Here is a 20,625-nt window from a genome sequence, read left to right on the forward strand (position 1 = left end):
TACAAGATATCACATTATTTTTATATACAATTCCCCATTTATACAGTTGGGTTTTTACTGGAGCAATCTAGGTAAAGTACCTTGCTCAAGGGTACAACAGCAGTGTCACCCCACCTGGGATTGAACCCACGACTCTCCGGTCAAGAGTCCAGAGCCCTAACCACTACTCCACACTGCTGCCCCTTACATAGACGTTTTTCTTTTTCAAATGTTTATATAACTAAAACATAATAATAATAATAATAATAATAATAATAATAATAATAATAATTTTATGTACAGTACATGACCCATCTATAATAACCCCCCTGCTGGCCAGGTATGGTAGTGCAGGGTTGGGTGTTTACATCGGATTGTACTACATGGATAGACCACCCTTATTTATTTAAATCACTTTAAACGTAACCATTCATTAAACATGCTCAGATAAGGGAATTCTTCGTATTCTTTGAACTGCGGTTTATTAAGCTGGGATGTAGTCGATGGGTATCGCAAGCAGAACAATATCTTTTCATATGATCGCCCCCGCGGAGAAGATCATTGGTATCGACCGGCTCTTCACGCAGTAAAGATGGCGCAAGCGTTATCGGAGGAGGAGTTCCATCGGATGCAGGTAAACAAACAGTAATCTGGACCGAACCGAGCCGAGCCGAGACCGGGCATGGACCGATTTGAGTCTGGGAGGATAGCAAAATAGCAGGGTCCGTCGCCCAACCAGGTCCGAGTAACTGGGGCCGGGCCACCGCGGGTGTAAAGAGACCTGTCATCCTAGGCCGCGGCTGTATCCCCGGGGTCGAGTGATGGGACTTCCCAGCAGAGGCGTGTGGTTTTGGGGATAGGTGTCTATTGTAGAGACGGAAAACCAGTTCATCCGGGAGGAAAATAATGAAACCATTCGATTTAGATTTAGTTTATTTATAGTATATCAAATCTCTCTCTTTTTTTCTAGAAACTAACGGGTTACCGGTATTCTATATATTACACAACATAAAATTAACGTTAATTAAATTACAGTAGACTGCCAGTTATATCCAATATATTAATTTGCTTAAAAAAATAAAGATATTGTGAAATATAGCACTTGTGTGTGTATATTCACCGTACTGTACAAAGCATTTCATATTTGACTATTGTTGTTTACAGAATACGCGTTAAGTGTGATGCTTAGAAAATTGCAAATATGAATAAAATGTGTCTCATTTAATCTTTTCCAATGTCAATGCCGTACAGTTATTTTCTCATGGCAGTTCTCTGATTTTATTTCGCTTGTCTTTTACAAATACGTTGCAATGCACGCTATTTTATTTTTTAATTTTTAATTTATTTATTTGGCCTGCAATTTCGACACGTTTAGTCATGGGATAGTGTGCTGGAAACTTGTTTCGTATGTAAAGGCGTCTGCTAAATAAATAAATAAATAATAATAATAATAATAGTATGCTTTGGAGAAATACATGTTGTACCATTTATTAATTCGAGTGGTTAAAATAAACGCGACATTTCGTGACAGTAGTCTGTTGTATTGACGTTAATTTTAGAGAAAGCGAAGTCAGTGGTAATATTAAGAATGTGTTTTTGTGAATATTTTGGCAGCGGCGCTTGCAATGAAATGAAACGCATGAATTATGTCGGTGTTGATTTTTAAGAGTCGATTTTATTCACCTGTACCCCGCCAGGAAAAGCCACAGGTGATTTTTTAAAAACATGTTACCATTTTGGTTTTTTTTTTTTAGTGACCTGCAAGTGGTTTGGATAGTTCATTTCCATCCGGAAAATATGGAGATCAAATCTTTCAATATGGTCTCTTGTCTTGTCAGCAAACTCCAGTTAAAACTGCGGTAACTTTTCATTGTGAAATGATGAATGGAGATAATTTCTGCACAACGATGCATTGTATCGCAATAGAGGTGTGTGTCTCTTGCACACAAAAGCACGGCGTGGCTCATTGTAGTTCATCAAGTGGTTCTTGAATGAAGAATAAGCGTGTTTTATCGTTGAGTAAATACTCGAACCGGCGACGTCCAGACTATAGGGTGCATCCTGCACCCTAGCGAGTGTTTTGACTGGATGCGCCACTCAAGAGGCCTCAGCATACATTTTAACATCCTTTAAGGGTGTTCTTCCTTATAGCTCTGTGATTCATTCGTTTAGTCAGTCTGCACATTGCAGAGATAACCTGCTGGCTGGGAGGAGATGTGCTCAATAGTTATGTTTAGGGCTGTCTTTTTTTCATAGTAAAAAATGGCTTTATTTCACGGTGGAAAAATAACACCAGACATGTGAAATCTCCCCTTCTTGTACGGGACAGAGCGATCTTCAGCAGAATCATTTCCGATCTTTGATGCAGCTGCTGTCTTTTCCGTTGAAGGCATTTTAAAGAAGTCGTGCAGCTCTGTGCAGTGTGTGTTCAATCATTAACAGGAAGGAAGCGAACTGAACAGGCTGCCAGGTTCCTGAATGCAGGGTAACAGGCAGTCGGGCAAACGTTTGCTGTATTTATTTTGAAGTGGTAAAAAATATATTTAAACTATTCATTCAGCAATGAGAATTTCTACGGGGACAACAGATTACACGGCAATGGGTAAGTGTCACAGAAACCATGATAACTCTGAAAAAACATACAGCTTTAGTTACGGATGGCATATGACGACAGCTGTCTGTGTGACTGACATTGATTTTACAAACTCTCCGGGACTGACCTTGTTTCCTGTGCTTTCACCCACAGGCCCAGCTTCTGGAGCTCAGGACCCAGAACTACCAGCTGTCTGATGACTTGCGCAAGAACACAGCTGGTAAGAAAACTCTGTCTCCTCCCGAACCCTTTTCCAGCCCTTTTGGGCTGGCGCAGGTATCGCACAGCGAGATCGGAAACTCCGCGTCGATGGGTCAGTCTTTTCCAGCCTCCCTCGCCTGAAGCACAGCCAGTTGACAAATTATATTCACCGCAGTACTCTTGTGTTCTGTTCCAGAGCTCAATGCATTCCGACAGAAGACCTCCACGCAAGAGAAGGATCTAACCAAAGCACTGAAGGTAAGGTGAAGCATATTCAAAAAACAATGACGAACTAACCCTTATAAAAGTATCCCTATATTAATACCAAAGCAAATAGCAGTGAAGCACAGCAAACGCATGGTAAAGCACAGGTAAGCATTATAAAACCCAGAGAAGTATGGTGCAGCAGGGTTAGAAAAAAACACTCCCATTGCATAGCAGTTTGATCCGTTCCTGGTTAATAAGACACCCGAGCTTGTTACCTCTGCACTGCAGCTAATCAAGCTCGTAGTAAAACCTGGAATGGGTGAAACTGCTATGCAACAGGAGTCTTATTCCCATCCCTGTGTTGTGTACTTCCATTCTGCTGTACAGCGCAGTTTTGTAAGAAACTCATGGTAAGCATGATAGCTGTTAAAGATGTGCTTGCTTTTGCTGTTTCACTTGGTTATCATGCCTCAGCAGTGTGGCTGGCACATCTGTGTGTCAGACACACCTGCAGGGCTGCCCTTTGTCCACCAGGGGCTGCTATCCGCTGTGGAGCTCCCTGGGTGTAAATCTTAATCAGGGTGTAAAATGCAGTCCTATATTTTTATTAATCTGTTTTTGCTTCCCCCCCCCCCCCCCCCCAGGCTCTCAACAAGAGTAAGAAGGCTCAGGTGAGTTCCTTCACTTTGCTTGTTATAATTTGAAGATATTTTAGTGTATTGCTAGCGTTGGCTGCTTTGTCCTGAGTATATATTTCGGATTTAGCTCGCTGGTTCATTTTGATCTTTCACGTTGCTAAGTTCAAAATCAACCCTGAATTATAATGTCAGGAAACTATATGAACACAATTTAGATGTTTTATTTAATATCACGTAATCAAAGAAACTACAAAATGATTTCGCGGAAGTCTACCGGAAGCCAAAATAGCAGTACAGTATTTCATGTTAGATTTCGAAATGTTACATTTTTGTCCGTTTTTCTATAAAGCGGTGCGTAATTCAATATGTTAACAAGGGAACATTATTCAGCAGCTTTCATTGAACTCTATGAAGCTGAGTGAGTTCATTCTATATAGAGGGTGTGTGATTCAATATGTTAACAAGGGAACATTATTCAGCAGCTTTCATTGGACTCTATGAAGCTGAGTGAGTTCATTCTATATAGAGGGGGTGGAATTCAATATGTTAACAAGGGAACATTATTCAGCAGCTTTCTTTGTTCTGTGTTCCTAAAGGAGGTGGATGCTCTGCTCTGTGAGAATGAGATGCTGCTGGGGAAGCTGCACAGCCAGGAGGAGGACTTCAGACTGCAGAACAGCACCCTTATGCAAGAGCTCTCCAAGGTACCAGAGAATCATAGAACGCAGCCGTGTACCGACAGTACAGACACGATCTCAAAGAGTGTGGTCTGATCGTTGAGGTGGCCAATTAAACTGAAGGGTGCTGTTAGAATTTGCATAACCTATAAAATCTGATTTTCTATCTTGCAAAGGCACTATATAAAATTAGTTTAGTGGTCTGCTTTTGGGATTCATTATCTTTCCAATACAGCTAGATTGCGCTGCGGTTTTGAATGATCTTTCCCAGATCGAGACGTTACAAAGTTTGTGCTACATATTGCGAGTTTCTATTTTTTATTTATTTTTTTGTCCCACCCCCTTCACAGCTAGGAACTCTCCATGGTCCTGATCTAGCCTGGCAGCAGCCTCACATGCAAACATATCCACCAGCTGCAATATCAAATTACTACCACTGTTTCAGTGTGCACACTAGCGATTAACACATTTCATCCTTACTTTTTTTGCATACGAATGGCATTAGGCAGTAAATAATTGCTGGAACAGCAATCTGTGGTTTCTGTGTAAATTAAGGGCTAAACTATGTACAGTATCTATAGTATTCTATACACTACTGCTCTCTCTCTCGCTCTCTCCTCTCTCTCGCTCTCTCTCTCTCCCCTCTCGCTCTCTCCTCTCTCTCGCTCTCTCCTCTCTCTCGCTCTCTCCTCTCTCTCTCGCTCTCTCCTCTCTCTCTCGCTCTCTCCTCTCTCTCGCTCTCTCCTCTCTCTCGCTCTCTCCTCTCTCTCGCTCTCTCCTCTCTCTCGCTCTCTCTCTCGCTCTCTCCTCTCTCTCGCTCTCCTCTCTCTCTCGCTCTCCGCTCTCTCTCGCTCTCCGCTCTCTCTCGCTCTCCGCTCTCTCTCTCCTCTCTCGCTCTCTCCTCTCTCGCTCTCCTCTCTCGCTCTCGCTCTCTCCTCTCGCTCTCTCCTCTCGCTCTCTCCTCTCTCTCTCGCTCTCTCTCTCGCTCTCTCTCTCGCTGTTGCTCTCTCTCCTGTCCTTTCCTCTCTCCTCTCCCTCACTCTCTCTCTCTCTCTCCTCTCTCAGCTGTGTTCTCAGATTGAAGAGCTAGAGCAGGAGAATCAACAGTTAAGGGTGGGGCAGGGGGCGGGGCCAGTAGCAGTAAGCCCCGCCTCCAGTCCAGTAGATGGGGAGCTGCTCCGCCTCCAAGCTGAAAACTCCGCCCTCCAGAAGAACATGGATGGTGAGTTCAGGATATCAGGGATCCTTCATTTTCAGAAATATTTCATAAATCACTCACCTTGTTTTGTCTCAGGTTCTTGTTCGAAACAATATTAACAATAATATTTCTGAACTTCATACTGTAACAGGCAGATATACCCTTATAAACGTTTGCCACTCTGCTTTTGAAATCAGAACGTTTGTTATTGAATTTAAGTTTATTTTTCTATTTCTGAATATAAATGACATTTTAAAACAATAGGGGTCCCCGATGGTCTACCCTGGTAAAGGCACGGCCGCGTGGTGCCCAGGGGGAGTCACACAGTCAGGGGAGCATCTCCCCTGGTAAAGGCACGGCCGGGGGGGGGAGTCACACAGTCAGGGGAGCGCAGGGTCCCCCAAGGGTCTCCCCTGGTAAAGGCACGGCCGCGTGGTGTGCAGGGGGGAGTCACACAGTCAGGGGAGCACAAGGGTCACCGAGGGTCTCCCCTGGTAAAGGCACGGCCACGTGGTGTGCAGGGGGGAGTCACACAGTCAGGGGAGCGCAGGGGTCCCCGAGGGTCTCCCCTGGTAAAGGCACGGCCGCGTGGTGTACAGGGGGGAGTCACACAGTCGGGAGTGCAGGGGTCCCCGAGGGTCTCCCCTGGTAAAGGCACGGCCGCGTGGTGTGCAGGGGGGAGTCACACAGTCAGGGGAGCGCAGGGGTCCCCAAGGGTCTCCCCTGGTAAAGGCACGGCCGCGTGGTGTGCAGGGGGGAGTCACACAGTCAGGGGAGCGCAGGGGTCCCCGAGGGTCTCCCCTGGTAAAGGCACGGCCGCGTGGTGTGCAGGGGGGAGTCACACAGTCAGGGGAGCGCAGGGGTCCCCGAGGGTCTCCCCTGGTAAAGGCACGGCCGCGTGGTGTGCAGGGAGGAGTCACACAGTCGGGAGCGCAGGGGTCCCCGAGGGTCTCCCCTGGTAAAGGCACGGCCGCGTGGTGTGTAGGGTGAGTCACACAGTCAGGGGATCGCAGGTTTATTCAATTAACTTCGATTGTTGTAGTAGTCGTTGTACCCTGAATGTGAGTCTCTCTAACCCTGCTCTGCATTCGTAGCCCTGCAGGAGCGCTATGAGAGGGACGTCCAGGCAAGGAGAGGGGCCGAGGTGAACGGACTGAGGGTGTCCCACACAGACCACCCAGACGGACAGACGCACGCAGAGGGGGTCCCGGGACAGACAGACAACCAGGAGGAAGGAGAGATCCCAGAGCAGGTCAGAGAAAAGGGGCCACTTTTCACAGAGCTTTAAACAGAACACCTTCACTTACTGCCTACTTTTCTATAGGCGTCCCTCACTGTGTGTCTCTCTATTTGCAGATTGAGCTGAAGTCTGCAAAACTGGAGCAGAGTCTCAAAAAGCTGAGCGGTAAGTGTCTCAGTCCTACAGTATGGCTCTGAATTTAAAGCTGAACAACTAATTAAGCATCCTGTTTTGAGCTACTGTCTTAATAATGGGTACATGGCTGTATTCTATGATTCTCTCAATTCAGTTCCAATCCGGGTGGTGTCCAGTGAACATTATGAGTCTGATTTTTCACTGTGGGCAAATATAATACATTTAATATGGAGAGGGCAATTTGCCAGCAATTTACCCATAGGGGAAAATATAGACCTACCTGTTTCAATAGCACACTGTTTTACACATATTCTTGATACAGCCTCAAGCTGCATTCTATGATTTTCTCAGTGAAATTAGTAAGGTCTAATAGTAGCAAGGATGGAAATAAGACTCCATTGCATAGCAGTTTAAGCCATCCCTGATTGTACTAGGAGTTTAAGACACACCTGAGCTTGTTGCCTACACACTGCAGCTAACCAAGATCATAGTAAAACCTGGAATGGGTGAAACTGCTGTGCAATAGGAGTCTTATTGCCATCCCTGTAGTAGGGCCTTTAAAAATAGCTAGGGGTGCACTGATAACAATCTGAGGGTGGTAGCACACCCCAAAAATGTTTGCAATGTGTGTCTGTATTGACAGAGATAGAGTTGCAGCTGCAGACCGAGAGAGAGGAGAAGAGACTGCTGAAAGAACAGCTGCAGTCACTGGAGGTAAGCGTGCGGCTGCCATGCAAAGTGTGATCTCTCCTGCTGTATTAATTAAACAGGAACTTCACATAATTTGATTAAAATAAAGTGCTTCTTTCAAACGCATAACATTAAATTATAGATATTTGTTGTATTATTTTTCCAGGTATTTGTGGCTTACAGAATAATTCCATAAATATTCGGTATATATACTGAGCATCAAAAGAAACATATCACTTTTATATTTGGATAAAATTCCCAAGATGTGATCAAAAAGTGACAAACTCTGTTTCAGAGCAGGCACAGTGACTTTTTATCGTGCTGATTAACCATTGACATCACGAGGATGCTGCGGAATGATCTGTCGATCTCGGGCAGGTGTTGTGACTCTTGGTCTCCCAGTTCATGGCTCTGTCATTGACAGAGTGTGTCTGGTTATACCGGCTCGCCAGGTTTGAAATCGCTGGCTGTGAGCACCCAAGACGGCGAGCCACAGCACGCTGCCCGAGTCCAGCCTCCAACATGCCGATCGCACGAAGGCGCTGCTCTCTTGACAGACGTGGCATGTTGGTTTTTTTTTTCTGTGATTTTCTTTATTGCTTTTATTCAAGCTTGCAATTCAACAGCTGAAATCACTCCACATCCAGCGTCCAATCAGCTGTCTCACTGATTAGGTGATTAAGTGCATATGCTTCAGTCACAGTCACTCAAGCGCGTCGTGGTCAAGGATGAATGATCGAGCGATTAAAAAGAAAAACATTTCGTCAATGTCCATCATTTACATACCTTATTTTTTTTCGAAAATAAATGTGTTATAACAGTGATATATTTCTTTTGATGCTCAGTGTATGTGTTTATATATATATATATATATATATATATATATATATATATATATATATATATAGCATCTCAAATGTGCAGTTTGGCACTGAAAAGTCAGGTGGATACACACTAAGCATTTAACAGCACAGTCTGAATCCAAATGACAAATAACCCACCCAGTCTTTCTCTTCCAGTCTGCCGCACACACTGATTCATCCAAACTTCAGGAAGAGATCAACAAGGTATCACAGTGTGTCTTCTCTTTCTTCAAACTATTGTGAAGTACTGTAGGCATTCTCAGTAAAAGTGGTCAACTTGGCTTCTCACAGCTTGAGTGAATCAATCCTGCGTTCCTAATTCCTTTTTATTTCTTTTGTAGCTGTCTGAGAAGCTGAAGAAAAAACAGGAAAGGTAGGGGTCTGGTCTTCTGCTTTTTTAGGAGTGTTCTGCTACCCCTACTCCTGCCTTTTTAAGAAGTATTTACCAGCTGCTTTTAAACAAATCCCATCGTTAACATAATGATTTCAAAGCAAGAAACGCTGTCCTTCCTTCACCTTTACAACTAAGTACCAATCAGTGACCCCCGTATGGCGGTACGGCTTCTAATCGGCTTTTAGAACACTGTGCAGAAGTTAATTGCCGTTAATTGGTACTCGGTTGTAAAAGTGAAGGAAGGACAGCTAAGTGAATTCATTAAGTGGATGTAGCTTCATCTTAAAGTGTGGAGTAGTGGTTAGGGCTCTGGACTCTTGACCGGAGGGTCGTGGGTTCAATCCCTGGTGGTGACACTGCTGTTGTATCCTTGAGCAAGGTACTTTACCTAGATTGCTCCAGTAAAAAACCCAACTGTATAAATGGGTAATTGTATGTACAAATAATGTGGTATCTTGTAACAATTGTAAGTCGCCCTGGATAAGGGCGTCAGCTAAGAAATAAATAATAATCAAATGCAAGGGCTTCTCCTCCTTCAGTCCACATTAACAAGTAGATCCACGTCTTCATTTGTTCTGTTGGGATCTCTGAGTGCTGCTGATTAAGTGTGAACCCCATGTCTGTGTGTTCTTTGTACATTGTTTTCCAGGACCCCCTTGTAAACGATGCCTCGGTCTCAATGGGTAAATCTCCTGGTTAGATAAATAAATATGTGACAAGGTGTATAACTCATTTTTTTTGCGCATTTTCTCTTTTAGCTTTCTGCGTTTGCAAACTGAAAAGGAGACCTTATACACTGACAGCAGGTAAAGGATTATTAAAATGTTGATTTAAAATAGAGACACAAACACCTGGAGTGTTAGCGTGTAGCCCCAGTGTGAGTTTATGACTTTGTGAGTTCACATGTTCGTGTAACAGATGACATTGTAGAGGGTAACTGTTACAGTGTTTTCTTAAGTATATTGCTGTAAAAACCTGCCTACGTTAAAATACCCAACTTGTTCCTAACTTAATTTTTCATTATACAAATTCAGTAACCTGTATGGAAATGTGTGGTGGAAGCACTGAATGGTGTGCACCTCAATTTGTATATCTGTCACTCTAATATACTTCAACCATTGTCAGCATCTGCAGATCTGCAGGGTGATTCATAATTCACGCAAACGTTGTTTTGCATCGTTGTTTTGCATTGATTTTCAATTCTACTTAGATGTTGACATTATTGAACAGCCCTCTGGTGGCCAAACGGTGCGTCGCAGAGCGTCTCTGTCACAGACGTTTTTTCTTTGCGTATCATCCTCCACGTACGCTCCAGTCTTCTCGATGAGCCGGCAGTGTTGTGTGAATTATGACTCGCCCTGTTCATTTCTTTTTTTAGGACTAAAATCGATGAGATTCAGCAGAAGAAGGAAGAGGAGCTGAAGTCAGTAAATATCCGCAACCAGAAACTCCAAGCGGACCTGCAGGCAACCAATCAGGTACCAGTTCCACCAGCACCCAACCAATCAGGTACCAGTTCCACCAGCACCCAACCAATCAGGTACCAGTTCCACCAGCATCCAACCAATCAGGTAACGATTCTAGCAGCACACAATTAACTAAGAGGCTGTATAACTGGTACACATTGATTGAGTTTACAGACATGGCTCTTTCTTATAGGAAAATCCGAGCTCTATGAAGTGAGGGCAATGCAGATTCGATCAGACTTACTGGAATCTATTAGCTGTAAGTACTATAATGGTACTTTACTGTGTGGCTGATGGCCTGTGTCTCTCTTGCAGATCATCAGTGAATTGAAAGAACAGCTCCAAACTAAGCAGAGGGATCATGAGATGGCCCTACAGTCCCTCAAAGAACAGGTATCAATACCAGACCCCCATTCCAACAACACCCCCTAAACTAGCGGAGACCCAGTCCTGGCTTTCTGAACTCTTACCTATCTTGACTTAAACTGCCTGGCCATTTTATTAGAACCAGAATCTAATGTCGGATTGGCCCACCGTTTGCCCCGATCACCACCTTGCTCGTGGTGGTGGCGCAGACTCCACAAGGTGCTGGGGGGTCTCTCGAGGGATCTGTTCAGCCAGTTGGTGAGGTAGGCAGAGGATCGGGTTGGCGTTAAAGTTCATCCCACACGTGCTCGGTTGGATCCAGGGATTGTGGTGGCCGTGGAAGAAGTCTCTGACCTGCTTCTTAAACCGTTTGCTGTATAGTTTTCAAATGGGCTGTTTTGAAAGAGACAAACCATAGCTAACATTCATTTTCAACAAAATGCCTGATAGCCAGCATTACGTAGGGTTAGTTAGATTTTCACAAGAGGTAATGGCATTCATTTGTTGGCTGTGACCCCTATAGGAGGGTAACTTACATAACTTTCAATTTAAATCTTTATATGTCGGTACTGCACTGTGTTCAAGAAAGTTTCATTTTCGTCACTGTTTAATTTCCTAGTTCAGTTCACTTTAGCAGTGTCTTTAGGGTTACTGGCTGCAAAGCATGTCAGTCATTAGAAGAAGCAGCTGGTTGGTTAAGAAGGCGTTGAAGGGGTGGGGACAATTTCACCCACCAAATTAAACAAGCAGCTAAAAGCAGAGCTTGCAAAAACAGATTTATTTTACCCTAGTGAAGTACCAGATATGTGTTTCTTTCAAAACTTTACATTTGATGTCTATAAACTGCTTTTTGAATTGCTATGTTAAATGAATCGTTCGCCACAGAGGTAATGCAGTAACGGCACAGTGCTGTGTCGACGGCTCTCTGAAATGATTCTTTATCATGGTGTCTGTCTGTCTATTCTTTCCTGTGCTAATACCCACCTTCTCTTCCTGTCTGGTTTTTTCGCCCCTCTGCTTCTCCTATCCCTCCCCCCCCTTCTGTCCTCCTCCCCCTTGCTCTCCGCTTTTCTCTTACCCTTTCTTTCCCCACTCACTTTTTCTCTCTTCCTCCATCTTTCTTTCTCTCTCCTTCCTCTCCCTCCTCCCTATTTCTCCCTCCTCCCTGTCCTTCTCTCTTCCTGTCTCCGTCTCTCTCCCTGTCCCTCTTCCCTGCCCCTCTCTTTCTCTCCTTCCTCCTCCCTGTCTCCCTCTCCCTCTCCTCCTCCCTGTCTCTCTCTCCTTCCTCCTCCCTCTCTCCTCCTCCTTGTCTCCCTCTCTCTCTCCTCCTCCCTGTCTCTCTTTCTCTCTCTCTCTCTCCCCTGCCCCTTTCTGTCTCCCTCCTCATCCCTGTCCCTCTCTCCTGCCTGCCTCTCTCCTTCCTCCTCCCTCTCTCCTCCTCCTTGTCTCTTCCTCCTCCCTGTCTCTCCCTCCCCCTCTCTCTCCCTCCTCCTCCTCTTTGTCTCTGTCTCTCCCTGTCCCTCTCCCTTGCCTCTCTCTCTCTCCTCCTCCTCCTCCCTGTCTCTCTCTCTCTCTCTCTCTCTCTCTCTCTCTCTCTCTCCTCCATCTGTTTTCCTCCCTGTCTCTCTCTCCTCCTCCCTGTCTCTCTCTCTCCTCCTCCTCCCTGTCTCTCTCTCTCTCTCTCTCTCTCTCTCTCTCTCTCTCTCTCTCCTCCATCTCTGTTTTCCTCCCTGTCTTTCCTCCTCCCTGTCTCTCTCTCTTCCTCCCTGTCTCTCTCTTTCTCTCCTCCATCTCTCTCCTCCTCCCTGTCTCTCTCTCCTCCTCCCTGTCTCTCTCTCTCCTCCTCCCTCTCCCTGTGTGTGTGACATTGTGCTGCAGGTAGCGTGTCAGAGCGCAGAGAGTCAGGAGCAAGCGGAGAGCATCCTCACTGAGAACGATGCGCTCCGGACTAACCTAGCAGCTCTAGAACAGGTACTGCACCCTCACCCAAGACCTGGCTACCAATTCAGTATGAAAACGTAACATTTTTCAGCAGGTTTCGACTTTCTGAAACAAAATTAGTTACAGGGTGATGCAAAACTTTTAGCCATATCTGTACAGCAGAACCTGTGATATCCGAACCTGTAGGATCCCCTCTGTTAACAGATGGACCTCATTCACACAGGCTGCAACTGAACAGGGCTGATTGAAACTGATTGATTTTATTAGACACACTGATATACCTGCAATATTTTTACAGACGGACCACTGGAATCGGTCAATACAGTTCTCAGTATAGTGAGCTGTTCTGTAGCGAGGGATGAACTGATGAGCTCCGTGTTGTCTTTGTGTGTTCGTCAGATCCAGACTACAAAAACCCAGGAGATGAGTCTCCTCCGAGACCAGAACATGGCTTTGACTGTGGAGCTTCAGCAGCATCGGGAAGAACAGGAGAACTACCTGGCCCAGAAAGACGATCTCCACTCCCAGATCCAGGTTTGTGGTGTCGCAGAATAGTCAAGCGAAGTCACATGACTCCCATCTCCCGCACGCCTGTCTGATTCAGTCGCTGGTCCTCTTGATGCAATGAAACGAGCATTAGGAACATCTTCTATTGCAAACCACTTCTTTTAAGAAGGCTGAAAATGCTGATGAAGATGACAGTGCAAAACGACAGTGCAAAAAGCTTCAGTCACTGTGTGTGCAGTTGAACCATGTTCAGTTTCCTCTCTTATAAATCTATTTTATAATGCATGTGTTTTTTTTTTTTGTTTTTTTTTTTTCAAAGTTAGGTCAGGGCAACTTCTCAAACTCCTAGTGTTCACACAAAAAGTTTTCAGATTTCTAAAACTTAAATAAGGTATAGGACCTGCTATGGTTTAAACGCTTTGAAAGTCAATGACATTCTCAATGCGAGATCTAGACTCTCAGCGAAGGTTCCAGGTTCAAATCCCAGCTCCGGCACTGTGCGCGACCCTCAGCAACTTCACCTCCTTGTGCTCCGCCCTTCGGATGAGACGTAAAACAAACGAGCTCCTATTGGAAGTGACTCTGCAGCAGCAGCTGTTGATGATGCGTAGTTCACCCCCTAGTCTCTAAGTCGCTTTGGCTAAAAGTGTCTGCTAAGTGACTTACTTAATTAATTAATTAATTAATAATTGCTGCTAATGGTTCCCAGTGCAATAGGTGGCGAATGTAACAGCACAACGGGTAAGATGCCATTATTGCATTAGCTGCTGTTAATCCTGTGTTCTCTGTGTGTGTTTCTAGGAGGCGACTCGAGCAAGTGGCCGTTTACTGGAACAGTTGACAGAGCTGGGGCAAGAGAAGGAAAAAGTACAGCAAGAATTGGAGGAAATGTGCAAGGTACCATTAAAAAAAAAAGTCAAGATTTCTAGCATTGAGCAGCTTTTTCGTATTCAGCACTATTCACAGCACAGGCTAGCGCTGTACAGAAGGAAACTGCTGCTTCCAAAACAGTTTTGTCAGGTAAAACACCGAGTCAGACGAGAGAAATTAAGAACATAAGAACATAAGAAAGTTTACAAACGAGAGGAGGCCATTCGGCCCATCTTGCTCGTTTGGTTGTTAGTAGCTTATTGTATCCAGCGTGGTCAAGTATCGACGAGATCTACAAGAGCATGCCAGGAGAACATGCCCCACGCCAGGGTGATGCCATACCCAGTCTGGGTGTACTGATGACTCTTTCTCTCGGCCTCTCTCTGGTTGTCAGACTGCAGACAAGCGCAAAGCCATGCTGGATGAGATGGCGATCGGGACGGCGCAGGAGAAGTCGAGACACAAAGAGGAGATGAGCGACGTGAGGCTGCAGCACGAGAAAGAGGTGCTGAGCATCCGGGCCAAATACGAGAGGGAGCTGAGGGGACTGCACGAGGAGAAGCACAGGACTGAGGAGGAGATCCGAGCACAGCTCCGAGAGGAGAGGGTGAGAGAGGAGCACAGCTCCGAGAGGAGAGGGTGAGAGAGGAGCACAGCTCCGAGAGGAGAGGGAGAGGAGGGAGAGAGACAGGAGCACAGCTCCAACAGGAGAGGGTAGAGAGGAGATCCGAGCACAGCTCTGAGAGGAGAGGGAGAGAGAGGAGCACAGCTCCGAGAGGAGAGGGTGAGGAGGGAGAGAGGAGCACAGCTCCGAGAGGAGAGGGTGAGAGAGGAGCACAGCTCCGAGAGGAGAGGGTGAGGAGGGAGAGAGGAGCACAGCGAGAGAGTGAGATCTGTGCCTCTGCTGTGTTTCAGGCGCGGAGCAGGGAGCTGGAGGGGCTGCAGCAGACAGTGGAGGAGCTGAAGCTGCAGATCCAGTCCATGGAGGGGACCAAGGGCTGGTTTGAGCGCAGACTCCAAGAGGCAGAGGTAGGGACTGCAGCCACTCACTTACCCGGGCCATTCAAAAACTAGCGCAGTTACAGCACGCGGCCACCAGGGGTCATTGATGCGCTGTGTATTAAAAAAAAAAAAAAAAAAAAAATGTTATGGTTTTTTTCTATGTTGAATTATTTTGTGAGCTGTAATTAGTTTAATTGAACTGATCCAGTTCTGGCATCCCTTCTCTCCTCTTGCAGGAAACCATCGAGAAGAATTTACTGCAAAAGCAAGAAGAGATCAGAAATCTGCATGAAGTGTACACTGCACAGCTACTGGTGTGTCTAGATCCGAGGCTGGGCGTTACACAGCTCTCTGAAATAATGTGCTCCTGTATAGATTCACTTCACATTATAATGACATTGAATTTATTATACAGTTGGGTGCAAGTTTATGTGTCATTTATATACCTGCTTGCATGAAAGCACCTCTAGGTGTGAGAATTTCAATTTCCAGTCAGTAATCAGTGATGTAGAAACAACAGGCACTCGTGTGTGACAATGTTAGACCACTTTGTATCGAAGTGAATTGCATCAATTCAATTAGACAATCATTAATTTAGCCTATTTTGACAACGTTCCAAGATTTTCAGTTCCAGTGGTTGGATTTGAAGCTGAGTGAGTTCAGTGAGGTGTTCTAGTAAATTTGCACACGACTGTATATATTATATATAACTGTCTCTCTTTTCTCCCTTTTCCTAGGTGAAGGATGGTGAGATAGAGAGAGCAAAACAGCAGATGGGAGAGGTAGAGAAAGAGAGGGATGATCAAGTGACCACCATCTCCAATCTCAAGCAGGTACGAATTTCTTTCCCATTTCTCTTTATCTGCTCCACCAGCGCAGAGGGAGGCTGTTCAGAGAATAGAAGAGCCTCCCTTTCTCTTTCTCTGCTCCACCAGCACAGAGCAGAGGGAGGCTGTTCAGAGAGTAGAAGAGCCTCCCTTTCTCTTTCTCTGCTCCACCAATGCAGAGCAGAGGGAGGCTGTTCAGAGAGTATAAGAGCCTCCCTTTCTCTTTCTCTGCACCACCAGTACAGAGGGAGGCTGTTCAGAGAGTATAAGAGCCTCCCTTTCTCTTTCTCTGCTCCACCAGTACAGAGGGAGGCTGTTCAGAGAGTATAAGAGCCTCCCTTTCTCTTTCTCTGCTCCACCAGCACAGAGCAGAGGGAGGCTGTTCAGAGAGTAGAAGAGTCTGCCTTTCTCTTTCTCTGCTCCACCAGCACAGAGCAGAGGGAGGCTGTTCAGAGAATAGAAGAGCCTTCCTTTCTCTTTCTCTGCTCCACCAATGCAGAGCAGAGGGAGGCTGTTCAGAGAGTATAAGAGCCTCCCTTTCTCTTTCTCTGCTCCACCAGCACTGAGGGAGGCTGTTCAGAGCCTCCCTGTAAGACAAGTTCTTGTTTTGATGTAGGAAATCAAGGACACTGTGGACGGACAGAGGATCCTGGAGAAGAAGGGCAGTTCAGCGGTAAGTCTGTTACCCCGTTTCCATGACCACGACACAGAGCCTCTCCACGGTTAATTTTTTTTATGTGTGTGTGTGTTTTATTCCTGATAAAACACAACGACAAAACCTGGCTGTTTGTTTTGGCTTTTCTTAACCAGATTCCTTTGTATTTGTAATGAGCCTGTGGTTACTGCCAGTTCCTTCAACACACAGCATTCTGAGGTTAGCCAGGATTTGGGATATAAAAACCACCTGAAACGCTCTTTTCATTTGGGTAGCTGGCTGTGGACAACTGAAGCCTCAGTGTGCCAGGCAGTAGAAACACAGTTTTTTGAGGAGTCTCTTATTGTCACTTTTGGGATTAACAACACAACACACAATACTTGTTTCGGAGACATAAATTAATTGTCTGGAGTAGTCTATTGATTTACAACGTTAGGACAGCTATTGACCCATCTCCCTGCAGGATTTAAAATGTTAGCAGTATCGACAAAACACGAGATGGAAAATGTCTGTCTGTCTATCAGTCTGCAGGTAAAACGTCTGTCCAGTGATCGATCAGTCACCAAAAATAAAATGAATATAGTCCTTGGCAGTTGCTATTACAGTAGTTCAAGATAAAATAGTTTCATGCATTTTTATTCACTGTATAGGTCTCAAATGTGCAGTTGTGAAAGAAGCACATGTTTTTAGCGATGTAGTTTTCAGTGTACTACACAATCATAGGTAGCTTTCAAATTGTGCTGGAGGTGGGATCTTTGGTTTCTGGTATGTGATTTGATGTTTCAGAGGTTCTGAAATGTTTTGTTCTCGTGCTTGTCAGGGTGTTCCGATATTTCAATTCCAATTTAAAATCAGTTTTCAGGTCCTTCGAAGGAATGGGAATTTCTATTTTAAAGACATGATAATGGTTGTGGTTGTTCAACTGCTTTCATTTGAAGCAAATTTAATTGAACTAACAGTGACTTCAATTGAAGTAATTTGTTGCCACTTGTTAGAAGCACATTTTGACAGAATGCAGCTAATTGCAAATTATTATTATTTGTTTATTTAGCAGACGCCTTTATCCAAGGCGACTTACAGAGACTAGGGTGTGTGAACTATGCATCAGCTGCAGAGTCGCTTACAATTACGTCTCACCCGAAAGACGGAGCACAAGGAGGTGAAGTGACTTGCTCAGGGTCACACAATGAGTCAGTGGCTGAGGTGGGATTTGAACCGGGGACCTCCTGGTTACAAGCCCGTTTCTTTAACCACTGGACCACACAGCCTCCTCAAAAGTCATCAGTGATGTTTTGGAAATGATTAGATGGGAACTGGAACTGGGAAATGATTTTAAAAAAGTAAATGGTAGTGAAAAATGAAAAACAGGAATTGACCACAACCCTGGTGCTAATTCTCTCCCTCTCCCCTCTCCCCTCTCCCCCTTGCCTGCACCTCCCTTCCCTCTCCGCCTCCCCCCAGCTTAAAGATCTTAAGAGACAGCTTCATCTGGAGAGAAAGCGAGCTGACAAGCTACAGGAGAGACTGCAGGAGATCTTAACCAACACCAAAGCCAGGACAGGTACAGCATTTATCTGTCTGCGCCATACCCCTGAGACACATTGCGATACAATACAGATGCATTTTTACATAGCACCCTCCCTTCGCGCCGTAGCACCCCAGAGCACTGTAGAAAGTTACAAACAAAACAAGGGTGCTCCTATGTACAATACACTGTATGTACAGTGCACAGGGTTTAGTCAAACATATAGCTGTGGCCAAAAGTTTAGCATCATCCCTATAGGATTAACTAACTTTGCTTCATAAAGTTGAATGAAACCTGTTGAATAATGTTACCTTGTTAACATATTGAATCACACACCCTCTATATAGAATGAACTCCCTCAGCTTCATAGAGTCCAATGAAAGCTGCTGAATAATGTTCCCTTGTTAACATATTGAATCACACACCCTCTATATAGAATGAACTCCCTCAGCTTCATAGAGTCCAATGAAAGCTGCTGAATAATGTTCCCTTGTTAACATATTGAATTCCACACCCTCTATATAGAATGAACTCACTCAGCTTCATAGAGTCCAATGAAAGCTGCTGAATAATGTTCCCTTGTTAACATATTGAATTCCACACCCTCTATATAGAATGAACCCACTCAGCTTCATAGAGTCCAATGAAAGCTGCTGAATAATGTTCCCTTGTTAACATATTGAATTCCACACCCTCTATATAGAATGAACTCCCTCAGCTTCATAGAGTCCAATGAAAGCTGCTGAATAATGTTCCCTTGTTAACATATTGAATTCCACCCCCTCTATATAGAATGAACTCCCTCAGCTTCATAGAGTCCAATGAAAGCTGCTGAATAATGTTCCCTTGTTAACATACTGAATTACACACCGCTTTGTAGTTTTCTATATACGTGGGATAGGGAGACAAAACCTCTCCTCATCGTGCTGCAGCAAACCCTACCGGCCAGGCGCCCAGCGAGCTCAGAGCGGACACCTGCAGGGCTTGTCCTCTAGAGGGCGGTAGCTCGCTGACGTCCGCTCTCGAGTTCCTGGGTGTGGAATAGGAAGCTGGCTCGGTTTTGGGATCGGAGGACGCTCGCTGAACCTTCAGCTCTCCTGAGCAGCTGTGCGGGGGAATGCTACGGTGAAGGGGGAAAAAAATTATTGGACATTCTAAATTTAAAACAATAATAAAAAAAAAGTCTGATTTACAGTATGTAGAACAACTTCTTGCAATGACAGCATGTTCATTCTGCATTTCATCACAATTTGATCCAAGTTTTTCCTAATTAGTGGGGATAAAAATGCAGGCAGTTAACCAACATTTGTGCCATTCCTGGCTTGAGAAAAGCGATGAAAATCAGATAGCTGAGTTACAGCCTTTTGCGCAGTGCTGACTGCATGAACTGTGTGATTTTAATTAAAGCACTTAAAAAAGAGTTTGTGAAACTAGGGTACCTAATGTGTGTAACTAATGTAGCAGTAATAAAAGATGGGAGCCTCTGTTCTGTACCCGATCCTTCAGTAACAACTGAAAACAGACATCAGCGTGTTATATTATAAGTCCCCCACTGGGACCGATAAGCAACACTTACAATTACGCTGAGGGTGTAGATCTCTCACTCAGAGTGTCAATGACTTTCTATACGAAAAAACAGCTGCTTCGGTTTGTTTGTGATGATCGTTGCTTTTCTTAAGACTGGCGGTGAGAACACCCAGCCTTCACTTGGAATGATAAATCACACCCCAATCTACACCAATAACCCTCACCGGATTATCAGCCCCTGATTTCTGTAGAGGGCTCGCTCCGAATAATCAGATCACTGAATAAGCGACTCATGCAGCTCTGAGCTCTTAGTAAATATGAAGGTCAAATCAAATGCGCCGTTTTTTCAATTTTAAACCAGCAAAAAAAGGCCCTGTTTCTTGGAGACTTGGTTTGCGTGTCACAAGACAGACGTTGACATCAAATTCAGCAGTCACACATTCCTCATTCAAAAAGGCTTAGTTTAGTTGCCCTTGAAAAGGCTGCAGAGAGAGAGAGAGAGAGGCGCGTGTGCCCTGTCAATCGATGGCAGCTCTCGTTTCTCTTCTCCCCTCTCTCTCTCTCCCCACTGATAATGGCCTGTGATTGTGTCTATCTCTCTGATAGTCGTGTCAGTGTGACCTACCTAGATATCACAAGCTCGGATACAGCAAGCGTTGCATAAAATCAGACGCCAACATTTTAAAGTTGTGATTACCCAAGCATTTTCAAATCCATTTTCTGACCTCTTATCATTCTGCTTCAGATGTCATTTCATGATTTTTTTTTATTTTTTTTTTACATTTCCCATGCTTTTTCAGTGGTTCTTTTTTGATTTATATTCTATTACATTTTTAAATTACATACACACAATCTTATAATACAGACTTTAACATTCACACATGTATAAATCTAACCCCACAAGCCATACCCAGAGTTTTGCTATGGTTTGAATATGCTTTACCATCCCTCTCTGTGCTTTACAATGTTTCCCTATGCTTTACCACACCTCTCTGTGCTTTACAGTGCTTCCCTATGCTTTACCAGACCTCTCTGTGCTTTACAATGCTTCCCTATGCTTTACCAGACCTCTCTGTGCTTTGCAATGCTTCCCTATGCTTTACCAGACCTCTCTGTGCTTTGCA

The 20,625-nt window shown here is 44.7% G+C and overlaps 1 protein-coding gene across 2 annotated transcripts in view; it reads left to right on the forward strand.

The window, feature by feature from the left end:
- The first annotated feature begins 360 nt into the window (after nt 1-360).
- Nucleotides 361-20,625, forward strand: part of LOC117404390 (GRIP1-associated protein 1) — a 36,279-nt gene continuing 16,014 nt past the window's right edge. The window contains exons 1-23 of one of the 2 annotated variants that reach the window (XM_059017327.1): nt 361-613; nt 2,726-2,792; nt 2,970-3,031; nt 3,625-3,651; nt 4,215-4,322; nt 5,361-5,517; nt 6,588-6,745; nt 6,850-6,898; nt 7,512-7,582; nt 8,578-8,625; nt 8,763-8,794; nt 9,574-9,621; nt 10,194-10,293; nt 10,597-10,674; nt 12,526-12,618; nt 12,988-13,122; nt 13,897-13,992; nt 14,360-14,572; nt 14,881-14,994; nt 15,204-15,281; nt 15,705-15,800; nt 16,411-16,467; nt 17,911-18,010. In XM_059017327.1, coding sequence (XP_058873310.1) covers nt 572-613; nt 2,726-2,792; nt 2,970-3,031; nt 3,625-3,651; nt 4,215-4,322; nt 5,361-5,517; nt 6,588-6,745; nt 6,850-6,898; nt 7,512-7,582; nt 8,578-8,625; nt 8,763-8,794; nt 9,574-9,621; nt 10,194-10,293; nt 10,597-10,674; nt 12,526-12,618; nt 12,988-13,122; nt 13,897-13,992; nt 14,360-14,572; nt 14,881-14,994; nt 15,204-15,281; nt 15,705-15,800; nt 16,411-16,467; nt 17,911-18,010 — 2,029 coding nt within the window. In that variant the 5' untranslated portion in view covers nt 361-571. The remainder of the gene's footprint in view (nt 614-2,725; nt 2,793-2,969; nt 3,032-3,624; nt 3,652-4,214; nt 4,323-5,360; nt 5,518-6,587; nt 6,746-6,849; nt 6,899-7,511; nt 7,583-8,577; nt 8,626-8,762; nt 8,795-9,573; nt 9,622-10,193; nt 10,294-10,596; nt 10,675-12,525; nt 12,619-12,987; nt 13,123-13,896; nt 13,993-14,359; nt 14,573-14,880; nt 14,995-15,203; nt 15,282-15,704; nt 15,801-16,410; nt 16,468-17,910; nt 18,011-20,625) is intronic. The other variant, XM_059017328.1, reaches the window with a different exon arrangement.

This window comes from Acipenser ruthenus, chromosome 56 (genome assembly GCF_902713425.1).
Source record: "Acipenser ruthenus chromosome 56, fAciRut3.2 maternal haplotype, whole genome shotgun sequence".
Lineage (NCBI taxonomy): Eukaryota > Metazoa > Chordata > Actinopteri > Acipenseriformes > Acipenseridae > Acipenser > Acipenser ruthenus.